The sequence below is a fragment of the Fulmarus glacialis genome, unplaced genomic scaffold (genome assembly GCF_000690835.1).
Source record: "Fulmarus glacialis isolate BGI_N327 unplaced genomic scaffold, ASM69083v1 scaffold5736, whole genome shotgun sequence".
Lineage (NCBI taxonomy): Eukaryota > Metazoa > Chordata > Aves > Procellariiformes > Procellariidae > Fulmarus > Fulmarus glacialis.
In genome coordinates this window covers 34,096-51,347 of record NW_009217374.1, presented here as the reverse complement: position 1 = coordinate 51,347, position 17,252 = coordinate 34,096, and the positions used below count along the sequence as shown (strand labels likewise).

Here is a 17,252-nt window from a genome sequence, read left to right as displayed (position 1 = left end):
GTGGCACTACCCATCCCAGACCTCCGTAACACTGAACATCCACACGCCTTCCTCACGACTCCACGCACCCGTTCACTCCACACGCATACACGTACCCCGTCCCTCTCCCCTGGCAGTGGCCAGGCACTGCCCCAGCCCTGCAGCGTGGCAGTGCCAAACCACTTGGCCCAGTACAACCCACCAGGTACCACTGTAACACGTTAGGACAGGGCTGCTCCAGCGTGGGAGAAACTACGTTGCAGCCTCCCATCAAGCTGCAATGCAACCCATCGGTCCAGTCTTGCAGAGACCTTGCCAATGTCCGGTGCGCCCACCCCTGCGGCTGATGATGCTGAAGGCTGCAGACTGCACTGCCACCCCCGGGGAGGGGATGGCCAGCATCCTGCACCCTCCAGCGTGAAACTCAGCCGGGCAGCAGGGCAGCGCTGCCTTGGCAGGGATTACTCGGGTTCCTGCTACATACGAGTCCATGGCCTAGGGGTGCTGGAGATGGTGTGGGGTGGAGGGGGCTCAGGCAGTCCCCGGTGTGGCTGCATGCACGGTGATGCCTGGCAATACAAGGTGCAGCTCGCAGAAGACCCCAGGGGCCGAGTTGGCCTTTGGCAGCTGCACGAGGAGGAGCAAGAAGAACCACCTACAGTTACTGTATTCTGTAATGGCAAGAAAGGTAAGAAATTAGCAAGAAGCTGTGTCTGTTCCTCTGGCAGGGTGGGCTTCCCCAGAGGACGGTACTGTACTTGGCCTCCCAGCCACGTCAATAGTCCTCGTCCTCCGGGTGGGTGACGTACATGATGGGTACCAGTCCCTTCTCAGAGCCGAGGCTGCACTGCAGCCAGTCACCATCCACCTTGGAGATGACCTGCAGGACGTCCCCCTTGTTGAAGCTCAGCTGTCCTGCCTCGGTGGCAATGTGATGGCAAAGAGCTTTCACCTCACTGCAGGCAGAGCGAGGGGAGGAAGGGTTAGCTTGCCACAGGACACTCACCCTGCTGAAGCCCAGGGACCACCTGGGAGAGGACCACCCGCACAGAGGAGCAATGAGAACATCCCCTGCCTCCCCACCCAGCCAGGCTCCCCGCTGCCCCCAACTGCCCCTCGCCTGCAGACTGCAGAGAGGGGTGGATGGATGCACAAGCTGCATCACTGCCCCGAACCGTCCCCTGGTCCATGAGTACAAAGAGGACCAGGCAAACTGCAACAGGCAGAGGCACGCCAACCCCAGCCCACCACCTCCCAGCACCTGCAGGACGGCCACATGGTGCCACTCACCAGGGAGGGTGGGGAGACAACCCCTGGGCCGGCCGTGCCGCAGGGGACACTTCAGGTGGCTCTGGTCGGGGGGGCTCCGGCTCAGGGGCTGCTTCTCGCCACATGCTTGCCCCAACCGTCTGGGCCACCAGCTGGAACACGGACTTGTCCAAGCTCAGCCAGCCGGAGGGCAACCTGCAAGAAGGAGACAGAAGCAGGTAGTGGCAGGGCAGCGTACCTGAAGGCAAGAAGCAGCTGCTGTCATGGCAAGACCATGCCTTAGAGGTCTGGTTCCATGCACAAAGTGCACCGCGATCCCCAGGCTGTCTCCAGGCGGGAAGGGCTCAGCATCCTCCAGACACATCGTGCCCTAGACTGGGAAGGACATTTCCAGTGGCCACAGAAGCAGTAAGGGTATAGATGGAGAGGCAGTGCGAGGAGGTCTCAGCTACACGGGGCAACTTCACAACTCCTGCTCCCTCGTTGTGTGCAACAGGGATGGCTCCATGTTCTGTTCTGGCTACGTGTTTTTGGGAGGGATGAGGTGATGATGAGGGCCATGCAGCAGGGGCCCCTCCCCAGGAGAGGGGGCTTAGGAGCCGAGGCAGTGGTAGAGCTCAGGCAGAAGAGGAAAGCCCGTGAGGTGGATTCAGCAAGGTAGGAGCCGAGGGGAACAGTGGTGTGGGAGGAATTAAGGCAGGCTGGCAGGCAGGCAGGGCTGGGCAGGAGTGACAGACCTCTCCGTTCACACACTGCCTCTGGTGTACCACCGTGGTGTAGCCCAGTGGTCGGCTATTTGCCTGATTTCCACCTGCACTGCCGCAACCCTAGGTTAACCAGCCCTCCCAAGCCCCAAACCATCCCTGCCCTTACCTGTTAGGCTGCCTGGGCTCTTTTTGCACCTTCCTGGACCCAAACAAGTGTCCCCACTTGATGGGCTGGCTGCCCTCTGATGCACTGGTGCTGCTCTCCTCTTGGGGGGCTGCTGCTGCTGCTCCCACTCTTTGCCAAGTCCCAGTCTCCTTCTCCTTGCTGCACTTCAGCTCTGTAAGCACTGAGTCCGGGGGGCTGCCCATCCAGAAGGGCCAGCTCCGTTCCTTCACCTCTTCGCCAACCGGTACCTGCTGGGGCTTTTCCGAGGGCTCTTCCACAGCTTTAGTAATTGGCTTGCTGGCAGCCTTGGGCCTCTCCTCTAAGGTCCCCTCAGCAATGGGGCAAGCCTCTGCACCCTCCACCACCCCTTCCCGGGGGGGTGGTGCCTTGCGGGTCTCCGCTGACCTGGGCACAGTATTCAAAGCCTTCTTCTTCTTCTCATAGTGGATGAACTTTGAGCCTTCAGCTGAGCCCTCAATGTAAATCTGAGAGCTCTGCATGAGCTGGTACCACCAGCCTGCCTGCTTGTCCTTCTTCCCCTCCCACGTGCTCTCTCCCATCTTCCTCTGCTCTTCCTCTCTGTCACCATCTCCGGAGGAGGCCCCCACCCCCTTGACCCTCTCACTCGCAGCCTCCTGGGGGCTGTGGCCTGGTGAGATGTCACCATCTCTGGCACCCACTTTGCATGCTTCAGGGGCACTGCTGCAGCCGTCGGGATCCTCACTGCTACCCCGCGTCCGCATCAGCTGCAGGGTGGAGTGTGCAGAAAGCAGCAGGTCCTGCTTCACACGCAGCAGCTCCTTTTGCTGCTGCTGCTCTTTGCCCATCTGCATCAGGTGGTGCTCAAAAAGGAGGTCTAGGTTGAAGGGCAGCAGGGAGAGAGGCTGGAGCAGGAGCAGGAGCTCCTCAAAAAGAGGCTGGCACACGCTGTGAGACAGGCACAAGAAGCCCACTGGCTGGTAGTGCGCCAGGATGATATCTGTAACACGAGAACATTAATTAGAAGAGAAGCCCCTGCCTCCTTTGCCAAGCCACCAAGAAGCTGCTGAAGCTATGGGGAAAGGAGCTGGACACTAGTTTTGGTCACAGCTGTGGCTGCAGTGTGAGGCTCAGCACTGGGTCAGGGAGCACCAAATGCTCTGGGCAAACTGGCCCAGGTCCTGCTTCCAGTCGTGCCTGCAGCCAGGACCTGCCTGTCAGACTATCTACCAGGATGACCTCTGCCACAGAGCACCATGGGAGTAGGGTGCAAATAAAGAGCATCAAAGGGTTGGCATATCTTAAAATTCTCTTCCCCACCTCCTGGAGATGAACAAGGAGCTGCAGGTCTGGCCAGTACAAGTCCCCTGCAGAAAGAGGTTTCGGGGACAGCTGAATACAGTCTTTCCAGGGACCTGGTTGGGCTGAACTGTGGATCCTAACAGAGAATGGACTAGCATTTCTACCTGCAGCATTCATCCTTCACTTCATTTGGCCACATCTGCAGTGCCCCCCCACCAGCTTTGTTGTCAGGTCTCACTCCCAGGGTAAGAGTTGGGAACAGGATTTGTGGCTGTTTGGCCCCAGTGACATAACAAACTTACACCACAGACAGGACCTGCACCTTATCTCCAACCCTTTCGCCTAGCCTTCATCATCCTAACAGCCCTAGCTATTGCTCACACTTCCAGCTCTTAATGATGGCTTGAAATAGATGGTCTTCTTCTGCTCCAGAAAACCAGGGTGCTTTCTCGTGCCACACTGCTCGGCACAAAGGCAAGTCTACTCCCCTGTCTGCTCCAGAGAGAACTGCTGACTGCACGTGCAGACCTGGGAAATGCCTGCTGTCAGCCCCCAAACCTGCCAGAAGATACTGGGCTGGACTTCTTGCAGTGCATGGGGCCCTGTGCTGGGCACAGGCTGAGCCAGCAGCACTCTCAGGGGATCCAGCAGGTCGAGGGTGTCTGTCTCACTGTGCACTTAGCACTTAGTCATGGTGCTTCTAGGCATCAGGCAGCTTGGTTGTGCTGCTGGGTTATCTACACACTCTAGAAACATTTCTAGTTGAAAAAACAGATACATCCATTGTTTGACAGAAGGTTTTCCTTTCCATGGAGCTTTGACTTCCACCTGTGACTTCCCTGGTACACTGGGACTGTGTATAGTCTAGTCCTTCAGCTCAGAGCAGAGAGGAGTAGCCTAGGCTGAGAGACCAACAAGAGAAATGTCCCTCCCATGCTCTACATTGTGCAGAATTTGGCCCCCCCTGCAGCCCACAGCCCACAGGCTCTTACCTTCATGGTTGTAGAGGTGGTTGAACCAGAACTCCAAGGACCGGATACTGCAGGAAGGGAAAGCAAGCAGGGAAAGAAAGAGTGAAAATTGATTCACCCCCTTCATACTTGCTGTTCTACAAAAAGAAGTGTGGCTGGAAAAGGGCATTTACACAGCATGAACCTCTGAACCTCAAGACCTAATGAAAGGACACTCACTCCCCCAGCCTATCATGGAGCCATCCAGTTTGCTTTACATGAGGCATTGTGCAACCATAACCCCAAACAACCATGTTTCCAGCAAGTTTCCTCACCATTTGGCTCCTATGTCCTTGGCAGAGCTTAGCTTTGCTGAGAAGGGCTCTCATGGAAGAGGCAAATCATCTACATATGTAAGACCATTGCTGCAGGCTTGGCCCAAAACATGCTGGTATCCTGTGCCAGCAGGGGAGAGCTGGGCTGCTCTGGGTGGGGAGAGCAGGGCAGAGCTTGCTCCTGCTTGTAAGAGTCCCCCAGTGTTTGAAGATCTTGGGGACTCTCTTGCCTCTGCCAGAGCTCTTGCTGACCAGCAAAGAGACAATGCTGCTTTCTTCTGTTTAACACTGAGTGTAGCGTGCACACTCCTTATCCAACCTGGAAGGGCCAGCCTTGAGTCCTGAACCTTCTCCTTCAGAACCTCATGCACTGGGATTCACTGAAGCTCCAGGAAGCCGTGATTTAAGCAGGGATTTCCAGGAGTAATTTCTGCATATGTTACGTCTAACCCTGCATAAATCCTGACAGACAGACTCTTACCACCTAATGTTTTGGGGCTAAAACAAGCTGACAATGTTCTTCAGTGGGCTACAGCCACCCCTTCTTAGTCCTGGCCTGGTAGGGTAGGTTTGATCCTTCTGGAGTTCCCTGAGGCTCACAGCTTCTTCCTTCCCTCACCTAGAGCTGGGGAGAGGCTTCCCAGGTTTCTTAAGTCTTTTCATTGACAACCGTGCCTGCCTGCAGTCAAGGACCAGCACCTGCTGCCAGCCCTGGACAGTGACATGCAGCCAGCCCAGGGAGCCTGCTTACTTGAGGAGGCCAAAGATGAATGCGTTGAACCTCATGGTGTGGTTGGTGAGCTCCGTGTACTGGCTGATCTTGCTATAGAGGTTGTGCAGCAACTTGGTAGAGGGGCCTATGGAGAGAAGCAAAATGTTGAGATCAGTTGTGGTCAGCAAAGCCAAAACCACATCACGGGAAGGAGCATCAAGGCAAAGACAGACACTGGCTGGGTGCCCATACCTGTATGTGCATTGCCCCTCCACCAAACACCAAGATGATCTCACTCCATCCCAACAGCTAGACTCCACAAAGGAGATGGGTTGTGGTCTGTCCCAGATTGCCACTCCAAAACTTTGGGAGAGTTTCAATACCGCAAGGATCTGCCTCCCACACTTCAAGGACAATCACAGCCCTTGGCTCAAAATCAGCAGGTGAACAGAATATTGTGGTGGGTGGTTATAATTTGAGGTGTCTGCAATCACAGAGGTAACCCCAGAGCTGGAGATTTGCCAAAAACAGGCTAGAAGGCTTCCCAGCCCTGGATGTAAGCTCTTCATGATGCAGAAATCAGTGTGGCCCTGCCATCTGTTACCTCAGAAAGGAGTTCTCCTGGATGGTAGCCACTGCCACAATCCAGGGTGCAGACTGGTACTAGCAGAGGGTGTAGGTGTTGTGGGCATGCTTGAGCCAAGTGAGCTGTGTGTGCAAATTTTCTTACAGACAGGAAAGAGCACAGCTCTGCCTTATAAAGTAGCTGTGCATGGCTAAAGACGAAGGTCTAGAAACACCCTGGAAACTTAGTGGGAGGAAAAGGGCATTCTTTTTGTTTTTTTCTTTTTTTTTATTGCTAAGGCCTGTTATAGGAGAATTTGGAAATTTCAGGGGAAATGACAATAAATATTTGGGCAGAACAGAACAGTGGCTCTCCTGTCTTGCAAGAGAAGGTCAAGGTGCACCCTGTTCTCTGCAGGGAGATGGGTATTATTCTGTATCCCCATCCTTATAGCCAACCTTCCCCAGCACCTCCCAGACACAACACAGGAGTACCGCAGAGCGATGGGCATCGCTGCACACCCTCCATACCTAGCTGGGTGGATGCCTCCACCACGCTCCAGGGGATGTTCCTCCTCTGGCCAATGATCATGTCCAGGACGTAAGCTTTGAGCCCGTCACTCAGAATGTCCCGGACAGCAGGACACAGGTATTTCAGGATGAGATGCCCCACGTTGGGGCTCACGGAGCTGTTCCCAAGTTTGGCCTAAGGGAGAACAGGCAACAGGGAGAGGGTTGGTAACTGCTCCACAAGGTATAGATGCATGTGAACAGTCCAGCCTCACTTGCCTACTACAGACACCCTGCACGCAATATCCAGGCTATGATGATGCTCAGCAGCTCCTTGAACAGGCAGGCTCCTTCCCTTCACCCCTGCTGCCTCATATACCAGTTCTGGGTTGCTCCCTGCAAAGTCTGCCCCAGGCTGGGATCAGGCAACAGCTTGGGAAGAGAATATTCCAGCTTGGCAAGAGGATACCCCAGTTAGAAGGGATGCTTGGTTTTCCGTACAGGTATAACAAGGCTGTCCTGCTGGAGGAAGAAAAGAATAGGGGATTTTTCTGCTGCTGTAGTTTTCTTGTTGCTAGTTTTGAAGCAGGAAGCAGCAAGCCACATAGGAACTAACAACACCGAGGGGTTAAGGAACACTTAACTCAGTGACATGCCAAGCTATAATTCCTAGGGATTACTATAAATAAACAGGGTGAGGGCAAAATGGATGGACAGAGCTCAGGTTAAGGTGAGGAAGTACGTAAGAGCCCAGCATCAGCACAGTGGGGTCATATTCTGCAGTATATAGTCCTTGAGCTGCTGAGCCCCCTGCAAAGTGGTCAGCCCCAGGCCTTGCACATCATATTGGTCGTCCCAGGCAGCTGTGTTCACGGCACAGAATTTACCATCTGAGCTGGAATTATACTGGCCAGTTGGCACAGGTCCACAAAGGCCCTGAACTGAGACTGAACTTCTGGGTCAGGAATAATCCCGCCAGATCCATTGAGCGTGGAAGCATCAGGGATGGGTGCTGCCCTTTTGATAGGTGAATGCTCAGCCTGTGGCACACTGACATATAATGAAACCCCAGGTCAAAACCAGAGCACTGTCTGGCCTGTAAAGTAATGGGGGAATGTTGCTCTTATTCCCCAAACCAACTTTGCAAGAATCAGAAATTCACAGTGAAGCCTTAAAAGCTGTGGGAATCCCAACAGCTCCGGATACGCTGCACAACAATCTCTGCATCCACAATTGTAATTAGGGGCAAATTACTCTGGGCTCTGCGAGAAGACTGAATGGGCTTGGAATCTGTCCCAGTCAGGTTTCTCCTTGGGGATGGCACTCCAGGGCAGTTGTCATGTCCAAATAGAGTCCCCTGACTGAAGCAGAGCATTCAGCTTTGAGAGGAGGCACCACAAAGATGCTGAATGTCACAGGACTGCAAACACTGGCTGGTACAAACAGAAGCGAGCTTGCTTTGCTTCTCTGTAATTCCAGAAATGGGAGATGAGGGGAGCACAGGCCAACGACGGCCAGCCCCATGGGCAACCTAGATGCACTCTGAAGCTAGTGGGTTCATGGCAAGGGCTACAGTGGAAGCCCCAGATGGGCAATGATTTTTTTATCATTATGGAGCCCTGTGACACATCGAGGGACTGGGCACACTGCACTGTGTCCTGGCACCAGTGCCAGAACAGAATCACAGGACGTGTGGAGGAGGGATATACAACTCTCCACTGTATGAGAAAAAAGAGCTGATGTAGTGCATCAGACCAGAAGTCCAGCTGGCCTGGTATTCTCTCTTATACAGAACCATGGGTAAGTACATAAGAAAGAGTCAAAGCAAACATATATAATACTTGCCCTTAATGCTCTTGCAGCCTACAACTACTTCCAACTCAGAGACCACCTAAGCTGGACATTATTCCTATGTGTTTAGTAGACCTCAATGAATTTCTCTTTCCTGTGTTTTTCTGATCTATGCTTAAATTCACATGCTCTTTTAGCACCTCCAGCATCACGCAGCAATTGTCACATATTTACTATCTGCTGCATGGCGTACCACCGCCTTTGTTTGGTTTGTTCTTGGTACTAGTACCTTCACTGGATACCCTATAGTTTTTGACTGGAAGAGAATGGCGAGGCAATCTTTCTCCATCCTCTCTATGTCATGAATTACGTTGAGAAGCCATACTGAAAGCAAGATGTACCTTCACCCCTGGATCCCGGCTGGTTCCAAAGTGAGCCACAATCAGGTCAACAGCAGTGTTGATTGCCTTCACCAGACCTAGAGGGAAAGAACGAGTCAGAGAGCTGCCTGAGGGGCTTCTAGGACAGACCCTGACCAAACACTTCATGAAGAAGCCCGTGTCAGTGCATATGCCAAAAAAATGCAGTCCTTCCTAACTCCTCACCAAATCTGTTCCTGTTGGTTCCAACATTGATGTATCAGCCTGATAGTAGGACAACCTTTAGAATTGGCTGAAGTATAAGACACCCTGTCAATGTTCCCAAGGGACATGGAACATCACCTCCACACACCACCCCTTGAGGGAGCAGAGATGGGATATGGGGCAAGGAGTGTTTTGCTGCTTTGATCCTTCAGGGCAGCAGGGCAGAAGCCATGCGCTTGGCAAGCTATGTAATGACTTTCAGTAACAAGCCAGAGCCAGTGGTGGGTAATCTGACATGTGCAACAGTATGATGCAAGAAGAGAAGTGGCATAGAGGGGAAGGCTGCCATCTGGTAATCACCAATACACAGCTGGGAAAGGCACGGGAACCTTTCTGCACAGCCCTTGTCTCTGACATGAGACCGAGGTAGCTGTCAACAACGCAGTCCCCAAGCCTGCCTCTAGCATGGATCTCATCACAACCATATCTTGTCCTGCTTTGGAATCCTTTCTCCCACCCTTTTACATGAACACTGTACCATGTAGGACCCAACAGACCTTTTACCTAAATTAAAAAATCTCAGGCTTCCCAGGTCTGCCCTTGTATACTGAGAAAGGAGTGGCAGCACGTCCTGCCTTAGGGTCATACTCCTGTGCCTGCCTGCTCTCTCTGCCCTTTCTGGTGGACTTAAGATCCTTTCTAATCATACTTCCTGAGACAAGCAGCTCAAACATACTCCGTGGCACATTGCATGGTGCAGAGAACACAAGAACCCTCCATGGAAACAGCCATCAGTCCAGGGGGACACGTAGTTATGATGCTACAGTAGAGAATGGCAGGGAAAGAAACCATTATGTGTACAGAGATGACATGAGACAGAGAAAAGCACTCTTCACCTTATGCTGTGCCACACCACACTCTCATCCATGAGAGATGCACAGACTTACCCTTCTTCTGCAGCAAGTCGATGGAGATAGACTCTGTGTTGCCATCTGGGGAGAGGCAGAACTCAGCGGGGGGTTTCTCTGCTAGTGAGAAGTAGTCAGGGAAGAAGTCAGTGTAGGTAAGCTGGAGTTGCCTCATAGATTGTCCTGCAGGGCCAAGACAGGCAGAGAAGGATCAGGCCCAAGTCCTTATACCAAAGCCTCTCCCACATTGTTTGCTTTTCCCAGATGCAACCTGCACCAGCAGCAGTCTTCACACCAGCCTGTCCAAGACCGGGACAACAAAGCTACAGGCTTGTTATTCTCCCAGCAATGATTTGCAACGTGAGCCTGTACAGTTCAACCCCACAGTCCACCCAATATCTAGCTCCAGCTTGACTGGAAGATGCTATGGGAGGTTCATTTTCATGGGCTGGTTTCATTCTCTCTGGCTAAGAGAAACCTTGCTGCACCAGACTCTTGGGGCTGCTGTGCGGATAGCCCCAGCAAGTGGGGTCAAAAGTAGAGCAGAGAGAGAATTCCTACTTGTTACACACAGGCATGCACAGGCAACAAACTACATGTCTTCTGCCTGTCCCCAGGAATGGTCTCTATTTTCAAGGGGTGACTTCTCCAGGAGCTCTCTCGTGCTCAATTTCCATCTGGTTGATTCCTTAGCTCTGTTACACTAGGCATCTTCCCATAAAGGAGGGATGGAGAAACTGTTTGGGTTGGCAGAGTGAAGTGTAGAGCTTTGGGGAATTCCCTCCCTGACTCGGGGGTGGCCTCAAGAATGCTCTCCCTCCCACAGACAGATGCCTCTGCTCCTCCCGGAGGACTCTCAAAGGTTCAGCCAAAAGCAGCCTGACCCTCTGTGCCCTTCCTGCACAGGTTTTGGAGGATAGGGAAGACCGTAAGGGCAAAGCATGGAGAAGACAGAGCCCCATGGAGCTCTACAGTGTGGCCAGCTGCACCATGAGAGCTACAGCCCAGCACCTAGCATGCTGCCAGGGTTGGGGCAGATAGGCAGACACTGTGGGGCACAGACACGAGATCTTCAAGGACTACAACTCCTGAATGAGACAAGAACTGCAAGCTGGACACAGTCCAGGAGCACTCGCTGAGGTCTGAACAGGCTCTTGGGCCATTCACTTTCCCCTTCAATCCAGTCCAGAGCCAGACCTGACTGCTCTCGGCTTGTGGAGAAGGAGGGAGGCTCCACACAGATTGCGCCCATCAGTGAGGACATTTTCACCTTCCTCTTGTACCCCTTGGTCCCACTGCGAGCAGATGCATCATCCCTCCTTCTCAGAGCAGGCAGAACAGTGATGAGGCCAGGCTAAACCCGAGCCCCAAGGGATACTGAACCTGAGCCCCAAGGGATACTGAACCTGAGCCCCAAGGTCACCCCCCAAGACCTCCCCAGCAGAAAGGTGGTGCGCACCGTTCAGCTTGCAGTGGAAATGGCTGCTGTTGAGAGTGCCAGGGAGCTCAAAGATGGGGTTCCCCCGGTTCAGCCGAGGCTCTTGCTGCCTCCTGTCTAGGCTGCCTGCTAAGCCAGGCAGCCCCGAAACGCGGTCCAGACCCAGGGGGTTCCTCCGCCTGTACTCCCGCCACTTCAGCGCTTGGGGGGAGAGGTGATTCGCTAGGACGTCGCAGGCAGTGAGCACCAGATGGGAGGACACAAACAGACGGGTGGACATGGAGGGGAAATGGGGAGAGAGAGGATGAGAAAGAGGAAGGACAGAGAAAGAGAGACAGCACATTAGTTACAAGTCCAGCAGCGTTTCAGGACGTTAGCACACATACATGGAGGGAGGCGGAGGCCACGACCTGGCAGAGCAGGGCAGGATCTGAGCGGCCTCATGGCTGCAGGCACAGAGGGAGCAGGTTTGGGGTGCAAGCACCTGGAGTGGGGTGCTCTAAGATCAGCAGCCCCACGCTGCCCTCTCCAGAGACACAGTGTAGGAGTCGGGACTGGAGGGACTTGCTCTTAGCATAGGACTTTCTTTTGCAGGCAGAGTGGTGATAGGGGCTGCTGGGTGCTGCAGCACCCAGATGCAGTTTTGCCCCAGGCTGTGGCTATAAAAGGGTGGTACTACCACAGGGAGCTGGAGATGTTCCAGACTAGCACGTCCTGGTGGATGGGTACCTACCATTGAGGGGCCGTACTCCCATGCTGCTCAGGGGACCAGAGCTGCTGGTCTCACTGCCACTTCTCCAGTGGGGATCTGCGTGGCCTCCCACTCTGCTCATGGGCATGCCGCCCGTGAGGGGCGGGAGGCACCCACTGTGGAGTCGGTACTCGGAGAGTGGTGGGCTTGGCTCCAGCGGTGCCTCTTTCTTGGGAACTGGCTTGGAGTTCTCCTTTTGCCTCAGGGCATCAGCTTTGGTGGCTTGGGAGGGCTGCATGGCACTGATAGCAGGGGAAGACTTCGTGGAAAGCAGGCTGGCGGAGATGGGGCAGGACCTGCTCCTGGGGGGCTGGCTCTCTCCAGCCCTCTCCGTCGTGGGCGAGGAAGAGGAGTCCACGCTTTGAAAGAAAGGCACGTTGCATCGCACAGGAGAGTAACTCCCCAGGGGGGATGGCCGAGTTGTCTCAGGGGCAGGCTTCCTAATGCAGCCATCATTGCGGGAGGCAGCTCCGTCCACCGAGCGTTGGGTCAGGAGCGTGCTGTGGGCTTGGCTCCCCACTGCCGCTGACTGCTCTGCTGAGGTGGCTGAGGCTGAGGACTGAGAATTGGAGGAGATCTGATGGCTGGCAGGCCGGTTGCTGGACAAGCTGTAGAGTTGGGAAAGGCTGGAGGCAAAATGGCTGTGCAGAGCACGGGCCTTGGGTGGCTTGCTGAAATGGTGCTGGAAAACAAAGGGCTGGATGGGCAGAGTTGTGGGACGCTGGTCCTTGCTGTAGCGTACCACAGGCTTGCTGTCTGTGCCACCACCTTAGGGAAGAGAAAGGGGGACAGGGTGTGAGGATGGGCAGAGGGACAGTCATCATCAGCCCGCCAGATCGCAGGCAAAAGGGAACGTGCTCTCAGCTGCAGGAGGAAGAGGATGAGCTAGAGGCCAGTGACACACGCAGAGTGGTTCAAGTCCGAACCAGTTACACACATCATGAGCTGGCAGGGTAAAGACACGTGGCCCCAAATGCAGAACTTCCAGCTGTTGACAGAATGTGTAGGGCACTGCACTGGGGGCTTCTCTCTCCTGGTAGGGTCACCAACTTCCCATATTTTCCCCACCACTTGCACCCAGGACAGCACAAGTCATGGCCCCAAGCACCTGCCCTCAACCTGCCTCCGCAGCTCTGCATCCCACATCACACTCAGTGCTGTCAGAAAGGCTGCTTGCTTCCCCTTCTCCCTCCCTCCTGTAACTGTTCCCCCTCTGAGCACACAGCTTCCTTCCGCCTCCTGCCCGTAGCAGATCCAAGCAGGACATTCCCAACCAAATCAGGACCACAGCAGAATTAGGAGAGCTTCCAACCCTGGAAAAGTCAGGTCTGCTCCATCAAATGATCAACAGGGATGTCCTAAGGGAGTGTGCTGGGCTGATCTCCTATGCGGGCCTGCAGCTCCTTGTGGAGACCCAATATCCCGAGGGACACAGCTGAAGCGTGACACGCTGTGCGCACAGTGCACAACACACACAGCACTGTGTGCACACACGGAACTGACTGGGATCCCTGATCACCAGCCACGCCACATCCCAGTGCAGCGTGGCACCTACTGCCTTGTCCCCCCCCAACTCCTCCGGCCCACAGCAAATCCTGGGACAAAGGACCCATCCCACACAGAGCCCTGGTGTTACCTGATGCCTGCGGGGTGTTCCAGGCCTCCCTCCCTGCTTTTAGCAGGGCTTGCTTTCCCTCTAGTTCCTTCTCAGACCCTCTAGGCTTGCATGCTGCTCTCAGCTGCCTCTGTCTCCAGCCACAGGCAGGAGCTTTCTGCACAGTGCTAACGTCTGCCTTGCTGTCACGGTGCAGAGGAAGGGACCGCAGCAGGGGGTGCAAGGGACTGCAGCTGGGATATATTGTCCTGAGAGCTCCCGTCTGCCCTCTCCCCTCTGAGCAGCTCTTGCTCCTTCCAGGCACTCCCTCTGCAAACCAAGGCGGCTGCTCCCACGCTGCCTACTCCCAGCAGAGACCTGCCTTCCCTGCCATCCTGCACCAAGTGCACGTTCAAGGCTCAATAAACAAAGACGACAACACACAAAAAACTCTTGCTCCGAAGGCCAAAATCTCTCCCACATCTGCCACAGCAATGAGTGACATATTCTTCCTGTCTCCTGCCAGAAATCTTCAGGGCATTAAATGGAGACAGTCTGGTCCTTGGCATGTTAGGAGCTATCTACCACAGCAGTCTGCTCAGAGCCCCATTTTAGACAGGCTCCTACCTGTGATGCAGGTACAAGCATTGTCTAGGGGCAGAGACAGAGGTCTCTGATGGGGCTGTCACACAGCTTCCTCAGCAGGACATGTAAAGGCAGTATCAAGGTGGAAAGCAACTCATGTACTACAGGCTTTTCTGCAGAGGGAGCTGGGACAACTACCCTCCGGAGGAACCTTTGCTGCAATCCAATGCACTGTGGAGGATATGGCCAGGATATTCCAGCAGAGACCTGCAGCTCCTCTAATCTCTGCAGGACTCATGCTCTAAGTCCCAGCAGAGACTGTGTGAACTCCCTGACCCTGCACTGAGAGGAGGCTGCTGGCTATGCCTCCTCCCTCTCCACCTCTGCCCCATGTAGCTCCAAAGAAGAAAGGCTAAGAACTCCTCAGTGGTTCCCTTCCCTTTGCCTGCTGCAAACGTAACTCCGCTGAGCATCTTCAAATCTCTGTCTTAGGAGCTAAAGGCAGGTGATTCTCATGGACTGGGGGAGTACAATGCCCTGGACGGGAGACAATCCTCCAAGGTGCACAGTCCCTAAGTGCTAACGCCATGTCCTCCCTTACATAATATGAGAGGTTTGCACAAAACCTCAAGAGGCTTTAGAAATACAAGGTCAAGACACTTGCACTGATCTGGGTCTGAAATAAGCACAGCAGGGCTTTGTCCCAGGGAGTGGTAGACCAGGAAACAAACCACACAGGCACTGGTCTCCCATCGCCACGCCGGTTCCTCTGCTGCTGCCCTCATGTCCCAAAGAGCAGCCTTTCTTTTTACTTCTGCATTCTGCCTAGTTTGGCTCCTTACCGTCTGCTCGGGCTCTAACATCTCTTTGTCCGTGGCCACTGGCAGAGCCACCTGAGAAGCTGGCATCTGCCTCCGTCAGCAGGGAGAGAGAGGCTTGCTCACCTGCCCCATGCCCACTGGGGACCTTCTCACTGGAGACCGAATCTTTGGTGGAACACAAAGCCTGGCTGTCCCCAAAAGCGTGATTTAAACAGAAGCCCTCGCAGCTCCGGTTCAGGCCATGGACAAAGGGCATGGGTGGAAGACTGTGGCTGCGGCGAGCTCTTTCTTCAAGGAAAGTTGGGCAATCCCGCTGTGTCTCGGGGATAGGGGAGAACTCCAAGGAGGAATCACCACTGGACCGGAGTGGTGGGGAGGTGCCATTCTTTTTCCTGCCTTTAGCCAGTTCAGCAAAAGACGTCACTCGCTTCGGGGGGGAACTCTGTATGGGTATTGCCGGACTTTCACTCAGCTTGACTGGACAGCTCACCATGCGCTCCAAGGAGCCCAGCCTGCTGCTGGGACTCCTGTCCAGGTTCTGATCATAGCTCCTGGAGCGCTGCCGGCTTGTGTTGAGGTTAGGTGGTGACACATTCACATAGACCTGACCCTCAATCATGTTCTGGGTGGCTTCTCCTTTTGCCTCCTCTTCACTGCACTCCACGTTGCTTTCTTCTTGTCTCAGGTCAGGCCTTCTGAACAGATAGTATTCAGTGGGCTGGGCTGGGCTACCTTTGGTATGGTCTTCCGAGCAGCTAGTTATGGAAGATCCTGCTGGGCTGGGGGATGACTGGGAAGACAAGTCACACGTGACTAACTTATAATAATTCTGAGTAGCCACGACGAGCCGTGCTTGGCTCTGGAAACAGGCAGTGAGGTCTGAGCTCTCTGAAGTGCAAGGCTCACAGTGGAGGTGGTAGGAGTTGCAGTTAGCATCAAGGACAGGTGAGGAGGAGTGTTGGCACCCACACACCTTCCCTGAACTCTCTGGGTGATGCGACTCGCAAGACATCTTGGATTCTGTGGGTGATGAATGCAAATCCAGGTAAAAAGCTCCTGTGTCTGAGTGGCTGCAGAAGGAAGAATCACAGGACAGGTTGGCTGAATTCAGGTTAGATCGAGAATGACCATTCATTTTGTTGTAGAGAGCACTGAAGTTCACCAGCACCCCATCGGAGCTGTTGCAGGAAGAGTCACTGATGTAGCCCATCTGTTGGTCAATCACTTCAGACTGACTTGATGAACTGTAGCAGCGACAGTGCTGGAGCTCTGAGCTGGAACAGCTGCATGTCCGGCTGTGCAGGGCATCCTGATTCCTCAGACATTCACCCGTGTTCTGGTTCCACTCCTGGTCACCACCATCGAAGGAGAAGCTGGAGGAACTGCCGCGATGGCAGCTGCATTCATCCATCTCCATGTGTTCTGAGGCCTGGTGGCACTGGTTTGCATTGTTCCTCTTCTGGACATCATCACTGCTGATTTTGTCCTCTTGCCCATCTACCACACCAGACCGGCTGGCCATGTTCCAGGATTTCACAATGTGGTTGGAATCGTGGAGGTGGAAAGGGGGCAAGGCCAGCTCGTGCAGATGAAAGGGAGGTTTCCCAGCCACAAGTGAGTTGTGAAGGTGGAAAGATTTTTGACCCAGGTCATCTTCAGCAGGAAAGGGTTGTGTCGCTTACTGACACTAGGGACAATCAAATCCCTCACTTTGCCTTCTTTGTTGTCTGAGGCCTCTGATGAGGTTTCGGGGGTCTGGAGAAAGCTGCTGTACACCAAGGAGTCAGTCTGTGAAAGGTCTCTGTCTGGAAGGGCAGAGGTCCGTGTAATGCTGAGCTCTGGCTGGCAGAAGGGGTTGGTCCTTTTGCTCACGGAGCAGCACTGTCTATCAGGGACCTGGCAATGCACCAGGGGAATGTGATGGACAATCAGCGTCTCACCAGTCAGTTTGGGTGGACTATCCATGGTGAGGAATGCTCTTCAGGACATCAGTTAAGCTGGTGCTACCCATGGATAGGTAGGGCTGCACATGAGAGGCAGGGAGGACACTTCTCATGGGGGAATTCAGATACCTAGAGAGAGACAAAAACACAAAGGAAGTCACCTCTCAGGAAAGGCAGTGACTATTTGAAGCATCCTTGGTTTGACTGAAGACTTCATGTGCTGACAAGGACCAAACAGACTGGTCCTTGTCACCGCAAGTATCCAAGCACAGGGTCCTGAGCTGTCCTTCTTCAGGGAAACCATTACAATGTAAGACAGACATGTCCCCCTCCCTGCAGACTCCTGGGACAACACTTGTGCTTC

The 17,252-nt window shown here is 54.1% G+C and overlaps 1 protein-coding gene across 1 annotated transcript; it reads right to left on the bottom strand.

Annotated features, from left to right (window-relative positions):
* Nucleotides 1–420: 420 nt before the first annotated feature.
* RUSC2 (RUN and SH3 domain containing 2) lies at nt 421–16,910 on the bottom strand. The gene is given in 12 exon segments (XM_009579636.1): nt 421–935; nt 1,270–1,443; nt 2,122–3,100; nt 4,395–4,441; nt 5,439–5,544; nt 6,495–6,669; nt 8,666–8,742; nt 9,796–9,939; nt 11,216–11,416; nt 11,928–12,713; nt 14,967–16,601; nt 16,604–16,910. Coding segments are annotated over 12 exon segments (4,812 nt in total). The 3' UTR covers nt 421–754.
* Nucleotides 16,911–17,252: the final 342 nt, after the last annotated feature.